This window comes from Ammospiza nelsoni, chromosome 6 (assembly GCF_027579445.1).
Source record: "Ammospiza nelsoni isolate bAmmNel1 chromosome 6, bAmmNel1.pri, whole genome shotgun sequence".
Classification (NCBI taxonomy): domain Eukaryota; kingdom Metazoa; phylum Chordata; class Aves; order Passeriformes; family Passerellidae; genus Ammospiza; species Ammospiza nelsoni.
In genome coordinates, this window is record NC_080638.1 from 1,752,417 (window position 1) to 1,778,593 (window position 26,177).

The following is a 26,177-nucleotide window of genomic DNA, read 5'->3' on the forward strand; positions in this document are numbered from 1 at the left end:
AAAGGAAAAGTTCATTCGGGATGAGGATATTTCGAGCAGCCAAAACCACAGTAGCTTTCCTTTTCCACCAAGAAAAAATTTGACCCAGCTGGGGACTTGCATGCCCTGTTAGTGCCCGAGGTTTCCCTTTGACAACACATTTCCTTTCAGCTGCTTAAACCTTTTTGGGGGCATTTCTAGGATAGTGATTGCAAGTGCTTCATCCTGCCAGAGCAGATTCCTGCAGCTCTCTATTTAGAAGGCTATTTAATGTTAGCTCTCTATTCATTTGGAAATAATGGTGTTGGGGGGTGGGGGGAAATAATTAAAATGGCTTCAAAAAGTAGTTAATTATAAAGCCTACCATGGCCTGCAGTATAAAATACATTGCAGTCTGAGAAATCATGTAGGGGGAGCATTACTAAAATAATTAATTTAAAATTTTACATCGATCACCCACACAGCAAATGACTTGGCTGCTGCTAAAATGAGTCCAGTGCCCTTCAAAAACTGAGCATCTCTTCCATCTCCCCCTCACTCCCTTTTAGATATCCTGGTTTGCTTCTTTACTCTGAGGATGCAATTTGTGTTAAGAACATCAGTTTTGGAGAAATGCTCTGTGTGTTGATTTTAGCGTTACTTTAGCACTGTGTTTTGTGATTTTTTGGGGTGCTTGATGTGGCAATGCCCTGACTGCTCCTGCCTGGCTCTGGCTCAGCTAAGCCCAGCTCTGGTGCTGCCTTGGGAACATTTCCAGTCCTGGCAGCTCTCAGAGGGCATCAGAGCATCCCTTCAAGGCAATCCTGAAAGTTCAGCACCAAATTTAGGGGTTTTTCGGAGCCCCTGTGTGTGCCATGCAGGTATTGAATGTTGCAAAGGTTCACCTCTAAGTGCAGGAGAAGAGCTGCTGCCTTTTGGTATTCTAAGAGTGAGGGGTGGCTTTTTTGGTTTTATTTTTGTTTGTTTGGGTTTTTTTGTGGGCTTTTTTTTTTTTTTTTTTTGGTTTTTGGTGGTTTTTTTTGTTTGGTTTTGTTTGTTTTTTGTTTTTTTTATTTATTTTGGGGGTTTTATTATTTTTGTTTGGATTTCGGGTTTTTTATTGTTGTTGCTTTTTTGGGTTTTGTTTTGTTTGTTTTTGTTGGGTTTTTTGTTTGTTTGGGGGTTTTGTTATTTGTTTCTTTTTTAGGGTTTCTTTTGTTTTTTGGGTTTTTTGGGGTTTTGGGGTTTTTTTCATTTCTGGGGATTTTTGGAGTTCTTTTTTGCTTTTTGTTTTGGGTTTTTTGTTGTTTTGGTTTTTGGGGGGGGTTTTATTGTTTTTTTGGGTTTTTTGTTTTGTTGGATTTTTTGTTATTTTGGGGGGTTTTGGGGTTTTTTGTTGGTTTTTTTGGGTTTTTTTTGCTTTTGGGTTTTTCTTTTTTGATTTTTTTGTTGTTGTTATTTTTGGACTTTTTGTTGGTTTTGGGGGGGTTTGTTGTATTTTTTGGGGGGGTTTTTGGGTTTTTTTGTTTTGTTGGATTTTTTGTTGTTTCGGGGGGATTTTGGTTATTTTTGGGTTTTTTGTTTGGTTTTTTTGGGGGGGGGCTGTTTGTTTTTGTTTTTTCTCTTTTTTCTTGGTTTTGTTTGTTTATTTTTAATGTACTCTTGAAGACCCAAGTGTGTGTCCCGTGCAGGCTCAGGCTCTGTGCTCTGAGAGACACAGCCATGCCTTGCATCACACATTGGCATTATATGATACTTATATATATTATATATTCAACTCTTATACCCAGTCAGATTGTGTTTGACATTTCTCCATGTAGTACTTTCCAGCTTTCTTACAGGTATTGATACAGATTTAAGCGTAATTTAATTAAAAAAGCGTAATTTAATTAAAATTTTTTTTAAATTTTAATTAATTGGATATGCTGTTTTTTGAATGACCTGCAAAAATCCCAGTGACTTTGCTTCGCATGTCGATTAATAATTTTGAAGGGCCATCTTTGTGCTCAAACCTATGCCTTTGTCAATTGTTTATTTGCTTATTTATCAATTGCTTTTATCGAATTTTACCAATTCTTGATTGCTGATCCTCTAAATGTACTATTTGGCTCAGTAATTGACATTTTATTTAACGTAAAAGAAATTACAGACATCTGCAATGATATGATTGTAACCGTGCTGGAATAACAGCCCCACTTGTGCCCAGCGGCTGCTGTCCGTCTGTCCGTCTGTCCCTCGTGTGCCTGATGTGTGCCTGCTGCAGGCTCTGACACCCCTGTGCTTTATTTATCAAACTCTGCCTGCTTGGCACCCATCAGGACTGATCTCAGCGTCGCTAATAAACAGCAACATCAAGGCCATATTTTCTGCTTCCTGTCAGAGCCCTGCTTTCCTGGGTGAAATAAAAGTCCCATTAACATGCTCCTCCTCGTGGGCTCTGACAGTTTGATTAATTGGGCCCCCTCTCTAGATGACCCCTGCACTGACACGACAAGGAGGTGAATAGAAAATGAATCGTTTGCCCACATAATGGCCTGCTGCAACTTTCAGATTTTTATCAGATCAGCCTCAAGTCCAGGGCCTGTGCTAAAACCCCCAGTGAACAGCAATATATGGCTGTGGGTTATGAACTGCAGGCTTTACAGCATGCTTAAGGAATTAAAACCAAACCAATCCTAGCCATGCTGATATATTGACTTCTTCTCCAAGAATTAATCTTTCCTTTACTCTCTTGGCCGTACAATACAGATCTAATTCATTTACATTATCAAATAAAATGACCTTTTGTTTTCAAAGGGTTTTTTATTGCCAGAAAATACAGTATGTTAACTCTGTGGTTATTCAGCCTCCCATAAAATACTAATGTAAAGCCATTATTCTAGAGCCACTCTATTTAAATGTCAGTCTGCCTTTCTGTTATAAACCACCAGTGCATAGGCTGGTAACTCATCAGTAAAAAATTTACTTCAGCTGGAAACTTGTAATACGAGCTCACAACTTTTCTTTGAATGCACCTTTTTAAAAAAATTATGAGAATATAATATCCCAAGGGGTGAATATGTAATTGTGACACTACAGCTTGGCTGGAGCACCTCTCCTGCAGGGATAGGCTGAGAGAGTTGGGATTATTCAGCCTGGAGAAAAGAGAAGGCTCCAGGGTGATCTTCCAGCAACTTTCCAGTGCCTAAAGGGGTTACAGGAGAGCTGGAGAGGGACTTGGACCAGGGCATGGAGGGACAGGACAAGGGGGACTGGCTCCAAACCACAGAAGGTAGGGTTAAATTACATGCTGGGAAGAAATTCTTTACTGTGGGGATGGTGATGCCCTGGCACAGGCTGCCCAGAGAAGCTGTGGCTGCCCCTGGATCCATGGACATGTTCCAGGCCAGGCTGGATGGGGCTTGGAGCAGCCTGGGACAGCGGAAGGTGTCCCTGCCCATAAGGGTCATAAAGAAAAAGCTGAAAAGACTGGAGAGAGCATTCGGCATCACACAGGCAAAGGGAGAATTGTTTTAATTGAAAAAGATCTGTTTAAGCAACGGGTCACTCCTTTTTGTGGCCTTCAAGATTAAACAAGGAACTCTGCTGACAGTTGGGTCGTTTGCACAACATTTCATTTTAAGGTCCCCTCCACCTTGGTGTTGTCCTTCTGATGCCTTGAGCAGGCTGCCCAGGAGCAGGGGCTGGACAGAGCTGCAGAATAAAGCAGGGATTGATTCAAAGCATCTCCTCCATGGATCCACCTTGGGCAGCACCAGAGCCCAGCCAGGGCTGCACCCAAGATGACCCAAAATGGCCCCAAAATGCACGAGCGCTGCCGGGCTCTCTCCCTGGGATCAGTTCTGCTCCATTTGCACCTTGCAGTTCATTGTCCCATTGCAGCTTTAGCCCAGGCACTCCCAGCCTGCTTGTTTTTCTCTCTGCAGCCCACGGGGTTTGTGCTCTGGGGCTGAGATTGGGATCATTTGTCCTTGGTGCCCAGCTGGAGCAGGAATTGTTTTGTCTCCCTGCTCTGTGCACAGAGCTCACCATCCCTGAATGTGGAGCCCAGACCCACACACTGAAGCAGCACAGAATGGGAAAAATATAAAAGCTGAAACCTGAGGAATCACGTCCAACGAGGTTTGTGGGAGATTGGGATTACCACAGACTGAAGGAGAGTTAATTTGACTCTTCTGGTGAAAAAGCTACTAATAATAGAATAATATTTGTAACAATGCCCATGGCAGAGAGCTGGAGCTAGGTAGGTTGGAAGGTCCCTTCCAGCCCAAGCCATTCTGTGGGTTGTAGCACCAGGAGCAGCAGTCCTTGCCCTCTGGCTGGAGCTGCTGCTCCATGGCTCCAGGAGGAGCAGTTTCATCAGCCTTTGGAAGCGCAGTTCAATCCTCTAGGAGGCACCTCGGGCTTTCAATAAGATCTGGAATTTTGGCTGGTGGTCACTGAGAAAGGCATCTTCCCTGCATCCTTGTTCTCCTGTTTGCTTCCACTTAATAATTTTCCACTAACACTCTTGAGAGGAGTTAGCTGTGGCCTCAGAGAGATGTGGGGCTCACATCTTCTGTCCCTCAAGGTGAGAACTGGGTCGAACATGAATAATATTTTGTTGGTCAAGTAACTGACACAGATGCAAAAGTTCTGCTACATTGGTTTCTAATCATTCTGTTATTAGAAATATTATTTTATTATTGTTCATTTTTTCAGCAGAAGAGTCAAATTAACTCTCCTTCAGCCTGTGGTAATTCCCATCTCCCACAAACCTTATTGGAAGGACAACACCAAGGTGGAGGGGGGCCTTAAAATGAAATGTTGTGTAAATGACCCAACTGTCATCAGAGTTCCTTGTTTAATCTTGAAGGCAACAAAACGGAGTGACCCATTGCTCAAACAGAGCCTTTTCAATTAAAATAATTCTTTCTTTGGCTCTGTGATGCTGAATGCTCTCTCCAGTTCTTTCAGCGGCTTTTTTCTAATGGCCCTTATGTTTTTCCCTCAATCTCCCCTTTGTGTTCATCTGTTGATCAAGTAGCTGCATTACTTTGATTTGCTGAATTGGCTCATACGTGAGACAGCTCCTCCAGGTAATAACCTGGAAATGTTTGCTCACATTCCTGTGGCCGTGCTCGAGTGCTGCAGCACTGGGCACTCTCGTTGGTCTGGGAGTGCACTGAGCCATTTCTGCAAGCTGCTTTTCAGTTCCCCTGATACAAGCAGAGCAGCAGGGAATGAATGTTTATTTATATTATACTTATATATAAACATATCCATGCACAAGTGCACGTTGTATGCACCAGGGGTACATCAGGTGTGGTATTTTCTGTTTGTGTGGACTTTGCTTGCAGTTGAGTCTCCTGAGGGTTCCTGAGCTGGGAAGGAGGTGTGATGTGCATTTTGAGACCCATGAGCATCCCCTTCCCCAGATGGCTTTGCAGAGGAAGTTTGTTGGGAGGCAGAATTTGGCAGATGAGGTAGCAGTGGTTTTTGATGGAGACTTAACAGGAGCTTTAACTTTCCCTTCCTGCAGGCTCCAAGGCTGGATCACATTTTTCAGCAAAGGTGGAATTTTGGGTATGCCAGCTGTTAAATTCCTGCATGAAGCAAGGTCTATAATAAATGAAGAAAATGAACCAACCTGCATAACTTTCACTTCCTAAAACTTACAATTGAACAGTGAACCAGCAAATGATGGCTTAAGACCAAGCCATTGTATTTTGTACTGTACCTAAATGCCAACTAAGCATGTATTGTGACGCTGGGAACTCAGTTTTCATCTGGTTAGTGAGGATAAGAGACTTTACATCAAGAATAAGCTGGAACGGAAGGTAGCACAGACCTCAGACAAACAAGAAATGCTGGGAGTATCCTGTGACCTAATTATAACTTAAGTGTTTCCATTCTTTCCTGTAAATATTTAGAAGATTACGTTACAAGTTCCTACAATTAAATATTGTGGGCTGTGCATGTTTGGAGGACTTAATGCGTGAGAGCCTTGTTTGGTTTTCCTAGCAAGGCATTCTGGAAAGTTTCAGTTTCTTATTGAGGAATGCTGGCCAGCATTTGGAGCAAAACATAAATGAAAATAGTGGTGGTATTTAAAGATAAACAGCACCATCTGGCAATAAGCAATCTCAGTGTCTTATTTTAGGTCATTGGGGTAGCTAAGAATAATTAAATCATTGGTAAAGACTAATGGTGAAAGCCATGGAGGGCAGAATTCTGTGTCTGCTGTCTGATTGACTTTGTGCAAGTTTCTTGGGCATGAATTCTGGCAAATTTGTTTTTGGGTTAGCCAGCCTAGTTCTGCACCTCTGTAAACAGTGCTGTGACCAGACTGTTCTCACCCTGAATTATTTACTGCTTGTGAAGCACTTGAAAGAGTTTTTGAAAGCCTTCAAATTCCTGTGATTGTGATGGAGGTTTGTGCTTCCCATGTTCCTTTGGGTTGGTTTTGGTTCATGGTTCAGAAACACCAAAGTGGTTTGATAACTCTGGGAATTAGAATGGGAAAAGCACAGGCAGCCAAGACCAAACCTCTTTCTTTGTGATGTTGTGTGCTAGGGCTCCTCAGTATAAAAAAGACCTTTCCTGTAGGTGTCATTAAGTGTTGTGTACATTAGGAGCAGCACAGATATAAACATATAAAAAGGTGCTGAAACACTGCATAAAGATACGTGTCTGGGATTTGTCTGGTCTGTGGCATTAATTAATGAACAAGCTATCACATCTGCTGACCCTCAGAGCCTTTTGGAGGAACTACAGGGACTTTATCAATGCTAAAGAATTCTGTTTTAAGGAGCATTCCAAATAATTAAATATCTAGAGGTTGTTTCTTAGGAGCAAGAACCAATTTCACTAATAGGGCAGGTTGACATAACTACTCTGGAGTGTTTTATTTGTTACACTAACTTACATCTGGCAACATTTCTTTCATAATTCACTGAAATGCAGCTTATTTGTTTTAAAGGCTGACGTGTTTCTGTTAATATTTTCCAAATGCTGCTTTTACAAGTATATAAAATATTCAACTACTGGATGTAATTAGACCAGTATTTCAGATTTTGTTTGGAAAATCTGTTCAGATTTTGATGTTTTACATGTCAGGCACACAGACCACCCCAGTGGGTTGAAGATATGCACTATTAAGTGTGTGTTGGGGGAGAGCTCTTTGCTTTTCTTTCTTTTTTTTGTTTTTTTTGCTCTACTTTAATGTGTGTTGTCATCACAGAAGCAGGACTGCTAGTAAAAGCCTCTCCCTGACTGACCTGGGGTGGAAGCTTTGTCAATTTACATTTCCTGCACAGATAACGAGAGGAATGGAGGAAATTAATTTAAGATGTGGTACAACAGCATGTTATGATCACACTTACTCTGAGAAATCAAGCATCCAAGCATCATTCTCAAACATGCACAGTTGTTGAGCAAAATTGAATCAAAATTTTAGACAGCTGGTTTGTTCCTTCTTTCTTTTGTTTCCTCTTTCCCTTGGCATGTCCCTGGGAGCAGAGATTTGATTTATGTTGTGGTGAGCTTCAGGACCAGAGAGCTCCTTCCTCTAGGCAGATATTTGAAGGTTCTCTATGTTTTTTACGAAGACCACAGAATTTTGCCATAAGAACTTGAGTCATTTCAGTTCCTTTCTGTGCTGCAGCATCCTTTGATGATTCAAGGGCACGTGTGTCCTTCAATGTGGGATTGAAGGACTAAAAGGGCTCACTCCACAATGAGAAGCAGTTCTAAAAGTCAGTCCAGAGTGTGTTCTGGAGGTCTGAGCTCTGCCACAGTGCAGCACCACTGTGCTTAATGTCTGGATCCAATTGAGTCTGGTCCTAACTTAAGCCAGGTCTATCCTTGCAGCCAGCCCCAGCTACACAGAGCAGATGTGTAAGGTCTGGTACTTGATTCTGTTCATAGGCCTTTGTAATTCTGTACTTTTTAAAAGTAGAATGAAATTAGCCCTTGAGTCAAGTTTGAATTATTTTCAATTTTTTTGGGGGGGATATTAAAATATCTCCCAGATCTCATTAAGTAAAGCCCTAAATAATATAATTGCAATGCAGTTAGGCATTGGAAAGCCCCAGAAGGTTTGGAGGAAATTTCCTTTGATGAGCAATTTGGATACTTTAACAAAAGTTGCCTGGATCATAAACTTGAGAAATTCACCTAGTCCCTTCCTGTTCTTTCCAGTGGTGATGTTCACTGCTCTGCCTCACTGTGTTCTTTACTGCTGTGCTCTTTGTCCTGCTGTCCTCAGTGCCTCTGTGACATTACTGGGTTCCAACCTCCAGCTCCTTTGCTCTCAAGCCTCTTAAACCCTGGTGTATTTTTATTTGTTTCCTAACTAAATTTTTGGGGTTTTTTCTTTTTACTAAAACACATCTTCCTCACAGATGAGTTTTTATAAAAACTGTGGTGTGACAGTGTTCACAGGGGTCTCAGGTTGAGGGAAGAGATGAGGATCTGACTCCATGTATCAGAAGGCTTGATTTATTATTTTATGATATATATTACATTAAAACTATACTAAAAGAATAGAAGAAAGGATTTCATCAGAAGGCTGGCTAAGAATAGAATAAGAAGGAATGAATAACAAAGGCTCTGGCTCAGACTTTCTGTCCGAGCCAGCTGACTGTGATTGGCCATTCATTGGAAACAACCAACATGGACCAGTCACAGATGCACCTGTTGCATCCCACAGCAGCAGATAATCAATGTTTACATTTTGTTCCTGAGGCCTCTCAGCTTCTCAGGAGGAAAACTCCTAAGGGAAAGGATTTTTCATAAAAGATGTCTGTGACACTGTGGTGTTCTGGTATTGTTAACATGAATGGACAATCCTTGGCAAAAAGGGTCAGCCATAGGGTAGGAGATGTCAGTGGCTGGTGTGGACCACCAGAGAGGAGAAATAAGTGAGAGGTATCCACAGAGGTGGTAGATTTGGCTGCAGATTTGGGGGCCAGAGCTCATTCCCTGTCAATAACAGCAGTAGCAGCCTGGAGGCAGAGATGTGCAGACACTGAGAGAGGGGAGATGCAGGAGGGAATTCTTTCCATGTTCCATTTGTATGGATGGCTAAAGCTGCACTTGCTGCTGTCCTGTTCCTGTTTGATGTGATAATCTGGTCCACATCAGCACATCCATGGAGCAGGATGAATGGCAGCACTAAAGGTCCTGGGTTTTTCACAGCTCTCACAGATCCAGGGCTGAATCTGTGTCTGACAGGAGTTTAAACTCAAACCTGCACTGGCCAGTTGGTACAGTCAGAAATTGCAAATTGCCTGGGGCAAGGAGGATGCCAGGTCATGCTGGCTGCAGAGGGGATCCTGCAGCTCCTCATTCCCTGCTCCCCAGGGAAAAGGCACTGCAGGGCTGCTTCCCTCCAAACTCACTGCAGGATGGGGGGTCCTGCGCCTCAAATGCTTTGTCATTTAGATAACCAGAGGTTAGAGACTGTGAGTTAGAGAGAGAAAAATCTGCAAAGCAGAACCAATCAAAACAACCAGCAGGTTGTTGAGGTTTCAGGTTTTTCTGACCTTGTGAGAATAGCTGAACTATGTTTTAGAGACTTCCTGAGTGAAGTGCAGGCTGGTAATGAGAAGGTACATGGCTAACATAATTGCAGCACTGATGATTCACTTCTGTGAGAGCTTCAGCTGTTTAAAGATGCAGGGTAAGCAAAATCCCAAGGAACCAGTGCTCCTTTCTGTTCTGTGTTATTATTCTCACTTTCTAAATGGGACACTGAGGCACAGCAGGTGAGGGCTGGTGGGAATGGCATCCAGCTGGAGCCCCCAGGCTGTGCCTCTCACCCATGTCACAGCACTGCACATAATGAGCACATTTAGGAAACAATTTAGCCTTTCCCATTTCCTGCTGGTTGTTACATTATGAAAAAGCATTTGAATCTTCACTTTAAAAAGGAGCTTCACCCAAAAAAGTGCTTTAGTGACACTGAAAGCAGGTTTCAGTGGCTTTACAGAAGCTGCTGTAAAATGTGCTTCCTCAATGTGATGCCTTGTGCAGGCTGCCCTGGAGCAGGGGCTGGACAGAGCTACAGAATAAAGCAGGGATTGATTCAAAGCATCTCCTCCATGGATCCACCTTGGGCAGCACCAGAGCCCAGCCAGGGCTGCACCCAAGATGACCCAAAATGGCCCCAAAATGCACGAGCGCTGCCGGGCTCTCTCCCTGGGATCAGTTCTGCTCCATTTGCACCTTGCAGTTCATTGTCCCATTGCAGCTTTAGCCCAGGCACTCCCAGCCTGCTTGTTTTTCTCTCTGCAGCCCACGGGGTTTGTGCTCTGGGGCTGAGATTGGCATCATTTGTCCTTGGTGCCCAGCTGGAGCAGGAATTGTTTTGTCTCCCTGCTCTGTGCACAGAGCTCACCATCCCTGAATGTGGAGCCCAGACCCACACACTAAAGCAGCACAGAATGGGAAATATATAAAGCCAAAACCTGAGGCTTCAAATGCATTGTGCACTTGCTCTGCTCAGTGTTTTATCTGGATGATGCCCCAGGCTCTCCCCTCCTGCCATTATCCCTGTCCCTGTGTGTGCATTCCCATGGGACAGTGTGTGCTGCTGGCCCTGGCAAACCCTGTGTGTCTGCCCTTGGGGCCAGGGGGCACTGAAACCTCCTCCTTCTCCTCCTTCTCCTCCTTCTCCTCCTTCTCCTCCTTCTCCTCCTTCTCCTCCTTCTCCTCCTTCTCCTCCTTCTCCTTCTCCCTGCACCAAGTCACTGCTGGTGGCTGTTTTGTCACTTTGTCTCTGGTTTCTGTTGTTGAGATGACCCCGAGATATTAGAAAGTCTCTTTTTCCCAGCCCCGCAACCGAAGAAGTTGAGATTCCTCAGCTCTGCTTTTCAGGGTTGTTTATTTTCTCTTTTCTGTTACATTCTTTCTCTGACCGCTCTTGGGGTGGTGTTAACTAAGCACTACATGTACCTTATTTACATAATTTTCCAGTACCTATCACCTATGTTAGACAGTCTGTCTCTACTCTAAACCAATCCAAAAGTGCCACCACCACAGCAGAAGATGGAGGACAAGAAGGAGAAAGACAGGACACACCCAGATTCCTCCATCTTGCCTCTTGAACCCCCATTCTAAATCCCCAAAATTCTACTTTTTCACCCTGTGGTAAATTCACTATCATTCTATTCAAACCCTTGTGGCCTGTAACTCGTCACACAAGGTTGGTAATTGTTTCCAGGGGCTAAAATCAAAGGCACAGGTGTTTGTGACTCTGTGCCAAGGTCTCTGAGCCCCCTGCCAGGGTCTCCAACTACCCAGGGCAGCCAGAGGGATGTCCTGGGTCCTGACAACTTTGCTGTCCTGCAGCCTTGGCCCAGGAGTGGAGTGGGTGCTTTGGGGATGTGTCTGTAGGGTGGTCCCATGGGGTTCACAGGGGTCTCAGGATGAGGGAAGAGATGAGGATCTGACTCCATGTTTCAGAAGGCTTGAGTTATTATTTTATGATATATATTACATTAAAACCATACTAAAAGAATAGAAGAAAGGATTTCATCAGAAGGCTGGCTAAGAATAGAATAAGAAGGAATGATAACAAAGGTTTGTGGCTTGGCTCTCTGTCTGAGCCAGCTACTGTGATTGGCCATTAATTAGAACAACTCTGAGACCAATCCCAGATGCACCTGTTGCATTCCACAGCAGCAGACAATCATTGTTTACATTTTGTTCCTGCGGCCTCTCAGCTTCTCAGGAGGAAAACTCCTAAGGGAAAGGATTTTCCATAAAAGATGTCTGTGACACACCACTCCAGGGCTGCTCATCCCTGTCCTGTGCCACCAGCTCTGCTCTGCTGCTGGAGCTGCCTGCCTGCCCCGTGAGCCAGGGCTGTGTGCTCCCTTTGAATGCTGATAAAAATAGAGAGCATTTTGTTGTTGTTATTGGTGGTGTGGAAGTGCTTCCCACTGGGTAGATGCTCCCTCAGCTGTTATCCTGTGCAGGGAGACAGAATGAGATTTTTGCCTCCTGTGCGCTTTACTCATTGGATTAAAGATAAAATTGAAGCTTTCCTAAAAGACTGTGTATCCTTAAAAATGAATGAATACCTGGGATTAAAGACCTACGAGATAATTAATTTTTCTAATCCTGTTTAGAAGTAACTATGGAAATAAATGGATTTGCTGGTGGAGTCAAGAGGAAAATGTGAATATAGAAGGTCTCCCTGTACATTTACCTTTTGAGTTATTGAGCTCTGAGGATCAGGTAATTCAATTCATGAGTCAGAGAAGAGATGAAAGTGGGTTGTAGGAGTTGCCACCCTTCAAAAGCTTTAAAGTTGACATTTCTGTGCTACCTGGGTGAACGTGGCTGTGACTTTGTGTCCCCTTTGCCCATGTGCTAGTGTTGGTTCTGAGGTGAATGCACCAAGGAGCAGTTGTGATCTTTTTGTGCCATGAAATCATGCTCCATGGCTGTGCTTTTGTTGCAGGTTTGTTTTGGGTGTTTTTTAATGTATTAGTGAAATAATAAAGCTGTACAGTGCTCACCTGGGAGAAGGGAGATCAGGTCACCTGCTGAAGCTGCAGCTCCCTGCTGCTGGAAGCAGATGGATTAGTCCAGGGATTCTCCCAGTGCACCTAGAAAAATTTAATTTTTTTAGAAACAAATTAAAAATTGAAAAGGAGGATGAGCCTTGTTGGGAAGTTTAGCATTCCCTCCCTCCTGGCACGATGTCCAGCAGCGTCTGCAGCTCTTGCAGCTCGTGCAGCACACGAGGTGTGAAGATAATTTGCAGGCCTCTCCTTTGAATTTCAGACAAGCTTCCAAAAGGCCAGGTGGAGGGGGATCTGTGGGGATTCCTGTGCAGGACTGAGGAGCTGAGGAGAGCTCAGCGAAGGGCCAGGTGTCTGCCCCTCGTGAGGATATTCCCTGTGCCGCATCTGGTGCCAGCACAGCCTCTCTCCCCAGTGATGAGGTGTGACAGTGTTCACAGGGGTTCTTGGATGAGGGAAGAGATGGAGATCTGACTCCGTGTTTCAGAAGGCTTGATTTATTATTTTAAATAATAAAATTTAAAATATATTATATATATTACATTAAAACTATACTAAAAGAATAGAAGAAAAGGTTTTCACAGAAGGCTGGCTAAGAATAGAATAGAAAGGAATTAAGACATTAATCTAAACACAAAGGTTTGTGTCTGGGACTCTCTGTCCGAGCCAGCTGGGCTGTGATTGGCCATTAATTATAAACAACCAACATGGACCAATCACAGATGCACCTGTTGCATCTCACAGCAGCTGATAATCAATGCTTACATTTTGTTCCTGAGGCCTCTCAGCTCCTCAGGAGTAAAAATCCTAAGGAAAGGGTTTTTCATGAAAAGATGTCTGCGACAATGAGGGAGCGCTGCACTCAGGGCGGGCTGAGCTGTCAGGGGAGCTCTTGGGGAGCAGGAATTCCTCTGGGGCTTTGCTGGCACGTGGGGGAAGCTGTGAGCTGTGGTTCTGAGCAGCAGAGCCTCAATTAGGTTCCTCTGAACACAGGCTGTGTTCCGGTCCACCAAACCTAAAATGACAAAATCATTTGTAATCTCTCATTACCGGTCCCTGTGGGTTTGCCATCCACGCCTCCCCTGTGGCATTATTCAGCATCATATTATCCATTAAAAGAACTTGTTTTTTTTGTTTTTTTTTTTTTTTTAAATTCAATAACTTCTTGCTGTTGCCAGCTATACTTAAAAAAAATGAAGTTTTAGGAATTAGCTGAAATATTTGACTCAGAGATCCATAGGAAACAAGAATTAGGTCAGATCTGAAATATTGCTGCTAATGACTACGTAGCCTTCATTACTTACTTGTGTTTGATTGTAGTTTGCCATGAGTGGGTAATATGTGCTTTTACCCCTCTGATTCTCTCTCCCACCCCATGGGAGGCAAGGAAAAGGGCTGTGGGGTTAAACCATGACAGTGCAGCCAAAATTCCTCATCTACATTTCTTCCTAGACAACCTAGGAAGTGGTTTCTCACAGTAAGTAATCAGCTTGAAAATACATTGCAGAAGGCACCTAACTCTGTGCACAATTCTTTTTTTCTAAGTTATTTAGACATTGAGAGTGACTCTGTTTGACTCTTGTGTATGCAAAAAAGGCACTAGCAGCAGTGAAATCTCCCCCTGTGATCCACAGAGCAGGGTTTGTGTTTCCTGCAGGAACTTGGAGTTTGCTGGGGTGACCAGCCACTCCCAGGGCTCACAGCACACCGACCCCATCCCGTGCTCACTGGAATTGGAATTGGAGAAGGGAAGAGATTTTTTTACTTTACACTGATGCAGTTTGTCTTATTTTCCCCATCAGGCCACCTTCCCTGGTGTTCCTGAGCCTGTGCCACGCAGCTCTTTGGCTTCTTGGTGCTGTTCTGAGCACATCCTTGGCTTTCTGGCAAAGCCTGAGCCGGCTCCAAAACAGGGACCCTCAGTCTGCCTGGCCAGCCTGCAGTGCTGTCAGGAGTTCACTGTTTCATGTTTTAAAAGCCTGAAGCCTAAATCTGTAATCCAGCTGTTCTTCAGTCGTGCCTGCTCCTCTCTGATTTACCCCTTTTGTATTAAAATCTTTAGTATATTAAGTAAGTACCTTTAGTATATTACGTAAGTACTTGACCATTCTTTTTTTTGTGCATAACGAGGAAGGTTTCTCAAAAGTTTTCTTCCCATGTGGCGCCTGTTAGTCACAGCTAATTACAGAGGTTGGTGAATGAGGAATGTATCTGAGCTCAGGTTCCCCTCCTCCTCTTTCCACAGTGCTTCAGAAGAATATAAAATAAAAATCCTGCACACAAATCCAGTTTTTTGTTTTTTTTTTTTTCCTGTGGTCGTGGTCTCCAAAGAGCTCCAGCGAAATCACAGATGTGGTTTCACATTTCAGCTTTAACTATGTTGTAATAACTACAGTCTTATCTGCAGGAGAAATGCAAGTGGGGAAAGAATCATTAATTGACAGTGAAAAGTTTGACCCCAGGTCTGTGTGTTTGTTTGTTTTAAGCAGCTGAATGTTTAGCCAAACCATATTTTAACTTCTGATATTTTAATCTCCATAGGTTAAAATCTAGGAATGTTGTAGGAAGGGATATTTTAACTTCTGCCTGCAGCCCTGAAGGTTACAATAATCTCCATGGGTTAAAACTCAGGAATGTTATAGGAAGGGGAACTTGGATAGGTGTTTCAGGAAAGCAGAAATTCTTGTGGTTCAAAGCCAAGACACAGCCTTCGATTTTAACCCAGCTGCACACAAACCTTGGTGGGACCTTGCTTTAAACCCAGGAGGGTTTTTGGGTGTTTTGGTGGGTGCAGAGCAAGGCAGCTGTGAGAGGTGAAGCCTCTCCTGTGGCTGAGGAGCCCGCGGCTCGCGTGAAATGTTTGGCTAACATCTAATTTTCCTGTCTTTTGTCAGTGTTCATTGAGGAAGTCTGCTGGCCTGAATGAGTTCCTGTGTGTGTGTGTAGTATGAGCATTATGCAGCAGGACTACATGGGATATGTCTATTATCTGTCACAAAGGCACCGGTGACCTTCCTGCCCCTATATTAGCAGTGCCTGCTGGTTTTCCATCCTGCCAGTTGTCAGGAATGCAGATCATCCCCAGAGCTGGGTACAGCCCTCATTGGTCAAACTGGGGTCTCAGCAAAACTAAATGCTTTCATTATAAAAAAAAATTAAAAGTTAGAGATGTCGTCTCAGCAGGACATTCTCACTCAAATACATATTTGAGGCTGGAAAAATGAATAATTTAGAGGGCAGGGGAGGCAGAGTACATAATGAAATTACACAGGACTTGAATGATCTCTGTTTTAACAGGTATGGCTATTTTCAAGGTTGGTTTGTGGTTGTTCTTTGCCCCCAGATTTGTTTTCTGTTTTCAGAACTGCAGCACACAGGAGACTTCAGGAGTAGCCTGAACTTTCAGAAATATGGGCTAGGACAGGAGAATCCTACTTAGAACCGTCAGAAATGTGGGCTAGGACAGGATAATCCTACCTAGAACCGTCAGAAATGTGGGCTAGGACAGGAGAATCCCACCTAGAACCTTCAGAAATATGGGCTAGGACAGGATAATCCTACCCAGAACTTTCAGAAATATGGGCTAGGACAGGATAATCCTACCCAGAACTTTCAGAAATATGGGCTAGGATAGGAGAATCCTACCCAGAACTTTCAGAAATATGATCAGGGCTAGGACAGGAAAATCCTACCTAAAACTTTCAGAAATATGACCAGGGCTAGGACAGGAGAATCCCACCTAGAACCTTCAGAAATATGGGCTAGGACAGGAGAATCCCACCTAGAAATCAAAGTCTAAAACTGTTGCCTGAGCTCTAGGAAACACACACACAGATGGAAACTCTTAAAATTAGTACAACACTAAGAAAGGTTGTTGGTAACATATCTAAATAGTTCTGTATTTCGTCAGTGTGCTTGTTTGATAGGGAAAGGGTTTATTACGATAGACCTGTATCAAAATTATGTGTTGAAAAATTCTGTGTTAAAAAAATTCTAGAAAATGTGCTTTTCATTGCTACATGCTTGGGTTGGTGGATAAAGTGTCTCAGAACAACTCTGTGGTCCCCTGGAGAACGCTGAGGTTGTCAGTTTTCCTTGAGAAATGCTAGATTTTATTGTTTAAATTTTATTATTATTTTAATTTTATTATTATAATAAAATACTAAATTTTATTGTTTAAATTATAATATATAAGTGAAAATATTTATAAGTAAAAAAAATATTTTACTATTGAAATTATAAGATCCTTTTAAAAAGCCACTGTAAGGCTAAACATTGTGTGAATGTTTATTTCTTTTATCATTTTTATTGGTTTTTCCTGTATGTCTAGGAGGCTCAGGGGTTCAAACCCCAGTTTTGTGAGTGTTCTGGTAATAAAAGTGCTGAAAGGAGCAAGGTTGAGTTTAGTGAGATGCCACAGTGGCACAGGTGGTGCTGCCCCATTGAGCCTCTTGTTGAACTGCTGCCCTGTGTTGGGATAAACTGATTTTTTGCCTCCAAAAAAACGTTTGGGTTGTTTTGGTAGTTATCATAGGGAAGGAGTTCTTATGTTTGAACATTCCCAAACTTTGATAAAAAGCTTGAGATTTAGACTTTGTTATTTTAGTGTTTTTCCCTTTCTCTGTAGTGAGAAAATGCCCCCAGGGCTGAATGCACTCAAGGTACAAAAACAACTTCAGACATTAATCTAAATTCAAATGGACATTTAATCATATGTGTGTATGTATTTAAATCAGTGTGTGTTAGAGGCATCCCCTTCAAAAAAGGCTGTCTGCAGGTAATCTCTGAAGCACAGAAATTGTTTTAATTCAGAAAAAAAATTGGAGAAGGGAAGAAATTTTTTTATTTACACTGATGCAGTTTGTCTTATTTTCCCCAAAGGACACCATGGTTTAATGGATGGGGCTTTAATCTACCCAGAGGTCAGTCTTTGCTAGACAAGTGGAACCTTATTCCTGAGGGAATTGATATACTAATGACACATGGACCTCCCCTTGGTAAGTGAAACAAAAGTTCTGTGTGATTTTATTTTTTGCGTGAGAATTTTACTTCCTAAGTTGATAATGCTGTAAGATATACTGTAATTGCACCCAGAGTAAAAACTTTCTGAAAGAAGTGGAAAATTATGATTAGGCTTAGCTGATCTGTTGAGTTTCTATAAAAAAAACTTTTTTTTTTTTTTTTTTTATTAAATTCAAGCTAGGGAAGATCAAATATCTGACACCATAACCATTATAGTATGACATTTTATTTAAGAGTGGTATTCATCTGACAACCAGTTTTCAATCCCTTATGACTTTTTAGAGATTGACTAAAACTTTTGAAACCTTTTCTCACTACAGTGTCGTGTCATTTTAAGGTTTGAGAGCAGCAGTCAAGAGTTTGGAACTTTGCAGTCACACATTCTCCTTGATAATGCCCTTGTAAACTTTGAATATGTAAGAATAGTTTTAGAGGTATTAATTGGCTCATAAAAAATTTGTGAAGGAATAAAATTATGTTCTTAGATAATTGTTCCTAACTTGATTTAATGACAGGTGAGCACCAGCCACTGAATGCATAATTTGTTTCTTCATTAGGCAGCTAAAGTTTCTCATTTAGTTGAGTTTTGCTTTTCTTCTCAGTGTGAGTCATTGGCTGAGCTCAGGTTTAAGATTTAAACTAAGCCCTGCTGGGTTTACAGCAACTGAGACTCATACAAATGTCACTTATCAGATCACCATGAGGAAGTGTGGCGGTGGCTTCACTGCCCTTACTGTAAGAAGAATGATTTTTGTCGAGGTTTTAGGGTTTTTGTCAGGGTTTTAGGATTTTTGTCAGGGTTTTAGGAAGTTCTTGTAACCCAAGGGGTCACACAATCACAGGAAGTGGCCAAATCACAGTCACTTACTACATTTGTGGTAGTGAATATGTAAAATCTTCTCACAATTGCATTTTAATAGAATAAACCAGCATTTTAAGTCCTTCCAGGCTGGCTCAGTGTTCTTTTGGAGCTTCTTGGTGACTGTGGAGTCAGGAATTAATGCACGCTTAAAAAACCACTAAGTTGTGGTTTTTTTACCACAATTAAGTTAAGAGTCAGCAATCCAAGCTAAGGGGAAAAAAAAGAAAACGCCACAAAAAGTTTTTGACCAATGTACTTACTGCTCCTTTTATATTCTGGTTAGTTTTTAATGCTACCTAGAGAATGTTGTAAGAAGATCAGCAAATTCCCTTTAACCTTGCTGGAGCTGCCAGTGGCTGCAAACCAGGGCCTTGAACAGCACTCTCTTAATCACTTCATTTTCCCAAAGAAGAAAAAAAACAAAAAACCAAAACCCAAGTGTGTTTATAATGTTTCATGGGTGCTGTTTTACATGGGTTGCTCATCCACCTGCTCTGAACTGGGTACATACAGAAATACTGTGATGCTGCAGACACCAACGAGTGATGTCATTGAACAAGCCTGCTTAAATTTTGTGTTTGAAGGATATAATGAAGCTCAGTTTCAAAGGGTTGGCACTGTGTCTTTACCACAGACACAGATTTGGTGTCAGTACTGTCCCTAAAATGAGGGGCTCTAGGACTCAGCCTGCATGGTAACATTGATAAAATACTGGTTTTTAAATAAGTGTTTACTTATTAATGTTAAGTCAATATTAAGGGACGTAGAGCTGTAACTGGACTCTTTGGCCACTCTAAAATTTAGCCAAGCTCATGTTTTTACCAAAGTCAGTAGAATGGTGCTGCAGCTGGACATGCCTCCTGATTTCCCTTTCATTGCTCCTCATTCCCTTGTCCTGCTGATGTTTTCCATGCCAGTCCAGGCAGCAGGCTCCTGCAGGGACTCATGGCAGCTTTTTACATTTTTCTGTAAAATCTTTTTACATTTTTCTGTACTGTCCAGAAGATCAAGTGGCAGCGTGGTCTGTGACCGTGTTCACAGGGGTCTCAGGATGAGGGAAGGGATGAGGATCTGACTCCATGTTTCAGAAGGCTGATTTATTATTTTATGATATATATTACATTAAAACTATACTGAAAGAATAGAAGAAAGGATTTCCTCAGAAGGCTGGCTAAGAATAGAATCGGAAGGAATGATAAAAAAGGTTTGTGGCTTGGCTCTCTGTCCGAGCCAGCTGACTGTGATTGGCCATTAATTAGAAATATCTAACTTAGCCCAATCAAAGATCCACCTGTTGCAGCAGATAATCAATGCTTACATTTTGTTCCTGAGGCCTCTCAGCTTCTCAGGAGGAAAAATCCTAAGTAAAGGATTTTTCATAAAAGATGTCTGCGAGAGTGGTCAATTAGCACTGGCTTGTTGGGAGCTGCTTTGCAACTTTTGCACAGTGATGAGGGCTCAGAAGTGGCCTGATGGCTGCAGACCACATCCTCCAGAAGCTGTGGGAATCTGTATTTTAAATCTTTGGGATTGAGAGGAGGCTCAGCTCACCTTCTTGAGCTATGACATGTTCACAGGGGTTTTCAGGTGAGGGAAGAGATGAGGATGTTGACTCTATGTTCAGAAGGCTTGATTTATTATTTTATTATATACATTACATTAAAACTGTACTAAAAAGAATAGAAGAAAATTTTTATCTCAGAAGGCTAGCTAAGCTAAGAATAGAATAGAAAAGAATGATAACAAAAAGGCAGCTGTTTCAGACTCTGTCCGAGACAGCTGGGCCTTGATGGGCCATTAATTATAAAGATCTAATATGGGCCAATCAAAAATCCACCTGAGGCATTCTGCAGCAGCAGACAATCATTGTTTACATTTTGTCCCTGCAGCCTCTCAGCTTCTCAAGAAGAAAAAATCTTAAGAGAAAGATTTTGCATGAAAAGATGTCTGTGACGCTGAGCTGTTTCATTTCTGGACTAACCACGGAGCTGAATGCTGTCAGAGCCAGGGGAAAGGGAAGAAAAATCTGCAGCAGTGCCAGGAAAAATCTGCAGCAGTGCCCGGGGTTTCAAGGTGGAAGAAACCTATAGTTCAAAAAAAAACCAACAAATCACATCCAGGAAAAATATTAATGCAGATGGAGGGAGGAAATCTTAAGGAAGGCAAAGTGACAGTGAAAAACATTTCTTAAAAGCCATTGTGTGCTTTAATGGAGAGGTTATGACTGGAGATAATGGAATAAACCCTGTGTGAATGATGACTTCCTGAAAGAATAGGTGAAACCTCACCTGAATAGGGGAAATTAATGCACTGATTGCTTTTTGCCTCCAGGTTTCCGAGACTGGGTTCCCAAGGAGCTGCAGAGAGTGGGCTGTGTGGAGCTGCTGAACACAGTGCAGAGGAGAGTCAGGCCCAAGCTGCATGTCTTTGGTGGGATTCATGAAGGTAAGCAGCAGAGCTGTTCCCGGCTTCAGCTCCCATTTCCAGAGGCACATTTTGATGGTGTATTGCACTGGGTAATGGCAGATTGCATTAAAGTAAAGGAGGGAGTTCAGGGAAGTGATTGCCTGTGTGGCACTTTGTGAATTTATTCCAGAATTAAAGCAGACTCTTTCAGTAATGTGTGCTACGTTTAGCCACCTACATCTTTCACCGTGCTGCAAAGGTTGTTCCGTGCAGGTTATTTGAAAGCAATTCAAGTTTTGACAAACTCTGCTAGAGAAACAGATGAGATTCCCCACACTTGCGAGCCAAAATGAAAATTATCCCCGTTACTCCCAGCACAGGGGCTAGGAAAGTTGCTGGAGGAGAAAAAGGAAATGTGCAGACAACTTGCTGCCTCTCCTCACCTCCCTCAGGGTATGAGGGGAAGCAGAAAGGAGGGCATGTGGAGTCAGGCATCAGTGCCATGGTTTAGGGGAGATATTCCCCCTCTGTGGTTGCCAGCACAGGCAGTGTGAGCAGTGTGTCAGCCTCAGGAACAACCAGCTCAGTTTGTGGCACTGGGAGATTAAATACATTCTGGAGATACTTAAATATTTAATACAATTTTGTGGCTTTCATGTGGCTGAGAGACAAACACTAGGAGTTCTGCCTGAGAGAGAGTGTGAGACTTCATGACCCCAGAACTCAAAATTACACATTAAATGTTTTATATTCTCCCCCTGGAGGTTTCTCCATTGTCTCTAACTAGGTTCTCCATAGGCCTAAAGATTTCAGGACTTCATAAAAGCAAAATAAAAAGAGGACAGCTCTCTCTGCCAGTGGTGTTGGTTTTTCTGAAGCCCTTGTGACTTCATGAAATGATTTCCATGCCTGGCATCTGTAAATAAAGAGTTTGTACTGGGAATACTGACATGACCCTCTGCACAGAGGCATAAATAACTGTCCTTTAATGCGCCCATTAAAAAGATTGAGTATTTTGTACAAATATTAGTCCTCACATATTAAAAATAAATGAACATGGCAAGACTCCCAGCTGAAATGTGTAAATTGTAAATTTGGGTGGTGAAACTTGTGGTTGTAATAGTGCTGAGGGTGTCTGAATGTACAGGACCATCATATGAGAAAGCAGCATGTTTAAATCTCCTGGGAAAGGTGGCAGGACATATTAAAAGCGAGCATTCAAATAAATTCTTGTAAAAATACCAGCAAAAATTTAAAATAATTTCTAGTACTTACACAGAAAAACATAAGAATGGCTTGCTTCAGTACAGGAAGAAATAGCAAAGTGTTAAGAGCATTATCTCAGGGTGCAATTAACTTCTATCCAGCCTCAGCTGAGATAAATATGCACCACATTCCCTTGAACCAACAGAGGCCATACACACATTTTGGTGATGCAGGTTTTTTCCCCTGTTTGATAAGCAAAACAACCACAAACAAGGTTTTTCCCACCATGAGATGATCTAAATCAAAATTGCCAGTCTAAATAAATAAAGTGATACAGGTGGACAGGGAAGCAATTCTGAAGTGATTATTCTTTCTGATAGGCACTGTGGGTAGCTGTATTTATCTGAGCTTTCAGACAGCAGTGATCTGTACTCTATCATAATGGTTTGAAAGAAAAAAACCTTTTTCCTCTGTGGGTTTGCAATGGGAAGCTTTCTTCCTCCATGATACTCTGGAGTGTTTCTTCCTTTTTTTTTTAAGTGCATTTGGGCCAAATACTTTCTGGATGTTTTCAAGCTTCTTTGTTAGCTTTTTGTAGATGTCAGCTGAAAACACACCCACACTTTTATAAAATTCTTTTGAAATACATGTATAAATTAAATAATGGAGCCACAGAACGGTTTAGATTGGAAGGGACTTTAGGATCATCTCATTCCAAGCCCTCTACCATGGACAGGGATGCTTTCCACTATCCCAGGTTGCTCTGAGCCCTGTCCAGCCTGGCTTTGAACACTTTGGGGTTGGGGCTGACACAGCTTCTCTGGGCAGCATGAGGATGTGAAAGTGTGTGTTCTTAACCTGCTGAGGAGCTCCTGAGGTCTCAGAAGCTGATGCCTCAGGTTTTGGCTTTCATATTTTTCACATTCTGTGCTGCTTTGGTGTGTGGGTCTGGCCTTCACATTCAGGGATGGTGAGCTCTGTGCACAGAGCAGGGAGACAAAACAATTCCTGCTCCAGCTGGGCACCAAGGACAAATGATCCCAATCTCAGCCCCAGAGCACAAACCCCGTGGGCTGCAGAGAGAAAAACAAGCAGGCTGGGAGTGCCTGGGCTAAAGCTGCAATGGGACAATGAACTGCAAGGTGCAAATGGAGCAGAACTGATCCCAGGGAGAGAGCCCGGCAGCGCTCGTGCATTTTGGGGCCATTTTGGGTCATCTTGGGTGCAGCCCTGGCTGGGCTCTGGTGCTGCCCAAGGTGGATCCATGGAGGAGATGCTTTGAATCAATCCCTGCTGTATTCTGTAGCTCTGTCCAGCCCCTGCTCCAGGGCAGCCTGCACAAGGCAGCGTGAGCAGCAGCTGGGCAGTGCTGGGATGAGGAGCAGGGTGATAAGGGCCAGCACAGGGGAGGTGACAGAGTTCAGGTCCTTTGTTGGGAGCAGGTGTTGAGGTTAAACCAAAGTTACTTTAAAATCTTTTGCTTCTGAATGGTCTTTTTCTTCTGACAGGCATGCAAGCTATAACTCACTAATTAAGTAATTAGAAAAAGAACATGTGTGGTTTGTGTTTCTGCCACACCCCGTTGCAAGAGAGGATATTCCAGGGGTAAAAAAAGGTTTGTACATAAACCAAAAGTGCCTGTTCTTATCTCAAACACAGCCCACTGGGTTTTTAATAGTTGAGTCTTTGTGGCAGAGGTACCAGCAGGGGCTGGTGTCATTTGAAGAGGTCAGTTTGGTTTTATTGCACAGCAGGGATGCCCCAGCAGCCTTGGGGTGTCCGTGTGTCCCTGGCAGTTGATGCCTTGAGCAGGCTGCCCTAGAGCAGCAGGGGCTGGACAGAGCTACAGAATAAAGCAGGGATTGATTCAAAGCATCTCCTCCATGGATCCACCTTGGGCAGCACCAGAGCCCAGCCAGGGCTGCACCCAAGATGACCCAAAATGGCCCCAAAATGCACGAGCGCTGCCGGGCTCTCTCCCTGGGATCAGTTCTGCTCCATTTGCACCTTGCAGTTCATTGTCCCATTGCAGCTTTAGCCCAGGCACTCCCAGCCTGCTTGTTTTTCTCTCTGCAGCCCACGGGGTTTGTGCTCTGGGGCTGAGATTGGGATCATTTGTCCTTGGTGCCCAGCTGGAGCAGGAATTGTTTTGTCTCCCTGCTCTGGGCACAGAGCTCACCATCCCTGAATGTGAAGCCCAGACCCACCCACTAAAGCAGCACAGAATGGGGAAAATGTAAAAGCTGAACCCTGAGGCATCCCAGTGAGTGTGTCCCTTGTCCCCACAGGTTATGGCATCATGACAGATGGCTACACCACCTACATCAACGCCTCCACGTGCACTGTCAGCTTCCAGCCCACCAACCCTCCCATCATCTTCGACCTTCCCACCCCTCAAGGATCCTGAAGCACTACTGGGGAAGGTCTATAAACTGCCATTTTCTAATTAAAAACTTACATTCATGTTTATTTCAAAATAGGGGCTAGGGGGGATTTTGGGGGGAGCCGTGGGGGGTTTTGTTTTGGGGTGGGGTTTGGGATTTTTTTGTTTTGTTTTGGTTTTTTTATTTGTAAATTGCTGGTGCAAAAGAAACAGGAAGAGAAGTTAGAGGTTGTGCTTTTTGGAAATGCAGCATTCATTTTAAATTGATGAAGCATTGTGAATTTGTACAATGAATTTTGTTTTTCAATAAATTTGCCATTGTAAATTGTTATAGTGTTCTCAAAAGGACAGCCAAGCTTTCTTTTAATAAGTGAGAGACCTTATTTTAATATTATATTATAAGCTAAAAAATAGGCAGCATTTAAATACACCCAAGTTTGCACAACTTTTGTTATTGTCGTGTTTTTTTTTAAGTGTCTTCTTTTTCCCTAGGTTTAAATGTCAGCTTTTTATCTCAATTTATATCAATTTTTTTAGTAGCACAAACAGTGTTTTGGGGTCCATTTGCCTCTTGACATGTGTGCATGTACTTTAACTTGTTTCTATTCATGGTAGAATGCAGCAAGGGGAGAATAGACTTCTCAGTTGTTTGTCTCTACTTGCTTTATAAAGACTGATCTTGATAGCCACAGCCTGTATGTGATATCTACCTTCTGTTGTTTCTTTTTTTAAATTATTTTAGCTTTAAAAGACTGGGGGTGAAAGCTGCAAAGAGCAGGTATTTCATGCAGTAAAAAAAAAAGAAAAAAAATTGTAAATGCGGACTCCTTTTAAATATGAATTTATATATATATGTATTTTTTGTGCATTATAACTAAGCTAGGATTTAATATTGCCAGTATAGCATCTGCAAAGTTATGCTGTACAGCACATCTAAATTATGAAGGATGTGACATGTTTTTCCAAGTGCTCAAGGCCTTCAAGAGCCCGAGTTAAATCTTTGTTGTAGTTCAGGCATGTATAGAGTCAAATGGATACAATCAAGCCTAAATAAAATAAGGCTTAGTTGTCCTTTATATTTAAATATTCTTCTTGTCTTTTTTTATTTCCTTTTTCTTATTTTGCACTGTGTGTAAATGCAATCTCACTAGCACAAAATATTGTTGCAGATAGTTTTTTCTGTTCCACCACTGTAAATGCTATTGAGCTTCGTTCTGTTTTATGTTACCTTGTTAATGGAATTTAGAAAAGCAGTTGTTTCTTTAAAATTATTGTGATATTATATCTAGCGGCCTTTATATGCAAATAAAATTGCAAGATTTTTAAATACGTGGTTCAGGGGAATTCTGTGGTTGTTTTCGTGGCATGGACGATTTTGGGGAGTGATGATAAAGGTAAGTAAGAAATTTTCTATTTCTCAACACATTTATATTGAATATATTTATATTCATCAGATGCCAGCTGGCTCAGTGGAGCACTCAGAGTTTCCCTTGTTTCTGTGCCATCCATCTCTCATTCCTTTCAGGCAGAAGAGATTTTGTCTTTAGGGGTTGTGGGACCAAGTTTAAGCCTTGTGGGACCCTCCTCCAGGTGACACCAGGAAGAATTGATCAGGCAATAACCTTTTTGCTGCCTCACTTGGTCATTGGCACTGAGCTGCAGGTGTCTCATGCTCTCACCCACTCTGGGTTAAAAAATTAATAGTCAGTAGCTGAAATACATCCGTTTTTCTGTGGATCTCCTGTCAGTTTTGTGGCTGCAGCAGGATCCAGCATTGGCAGGGCAGGGGGATGACAAACGCTGCAGGAGCTGCTGGTGATGCTGC

At 42.5% G+C, this 26,177-nt stretch overlaps 1 protein-coding gene across 2 annotated transcripts in view; it reads left to right on the forward strand.

The window, feature by feature from the left end:
- Positions 1-24,452, forward strand: part of MPPED2 (metallophosphoesterase domain containing 2) — a 126,508-nt gene extending 102,056 nt beyond the window's left edge. For both annotated transcript variants that reach the window (XM_059474632.1, XM_059474631.1), the window contains 3 exons: positions 17,355-17,470; positions 20,689-20,802; positions 24,258-24,452. In XM_059474632.1, coding sequence (XP_059330615.1) covers positions 17,355-17,470; positions 20,689-20,802; positions 24,258-24,376 — 349 coding nt within the window. In that variant the 3' untranslated portion in view covers positions 24,377-24,452. The remainder of the gene's footprint in view (positions 1-17,354; positions 17,471-20,688; positions 20,803-24,257) is intronic.
- The last annotated feature ends 1,725 nt before the right edge of the window (positions 24,453-26,177 follow it).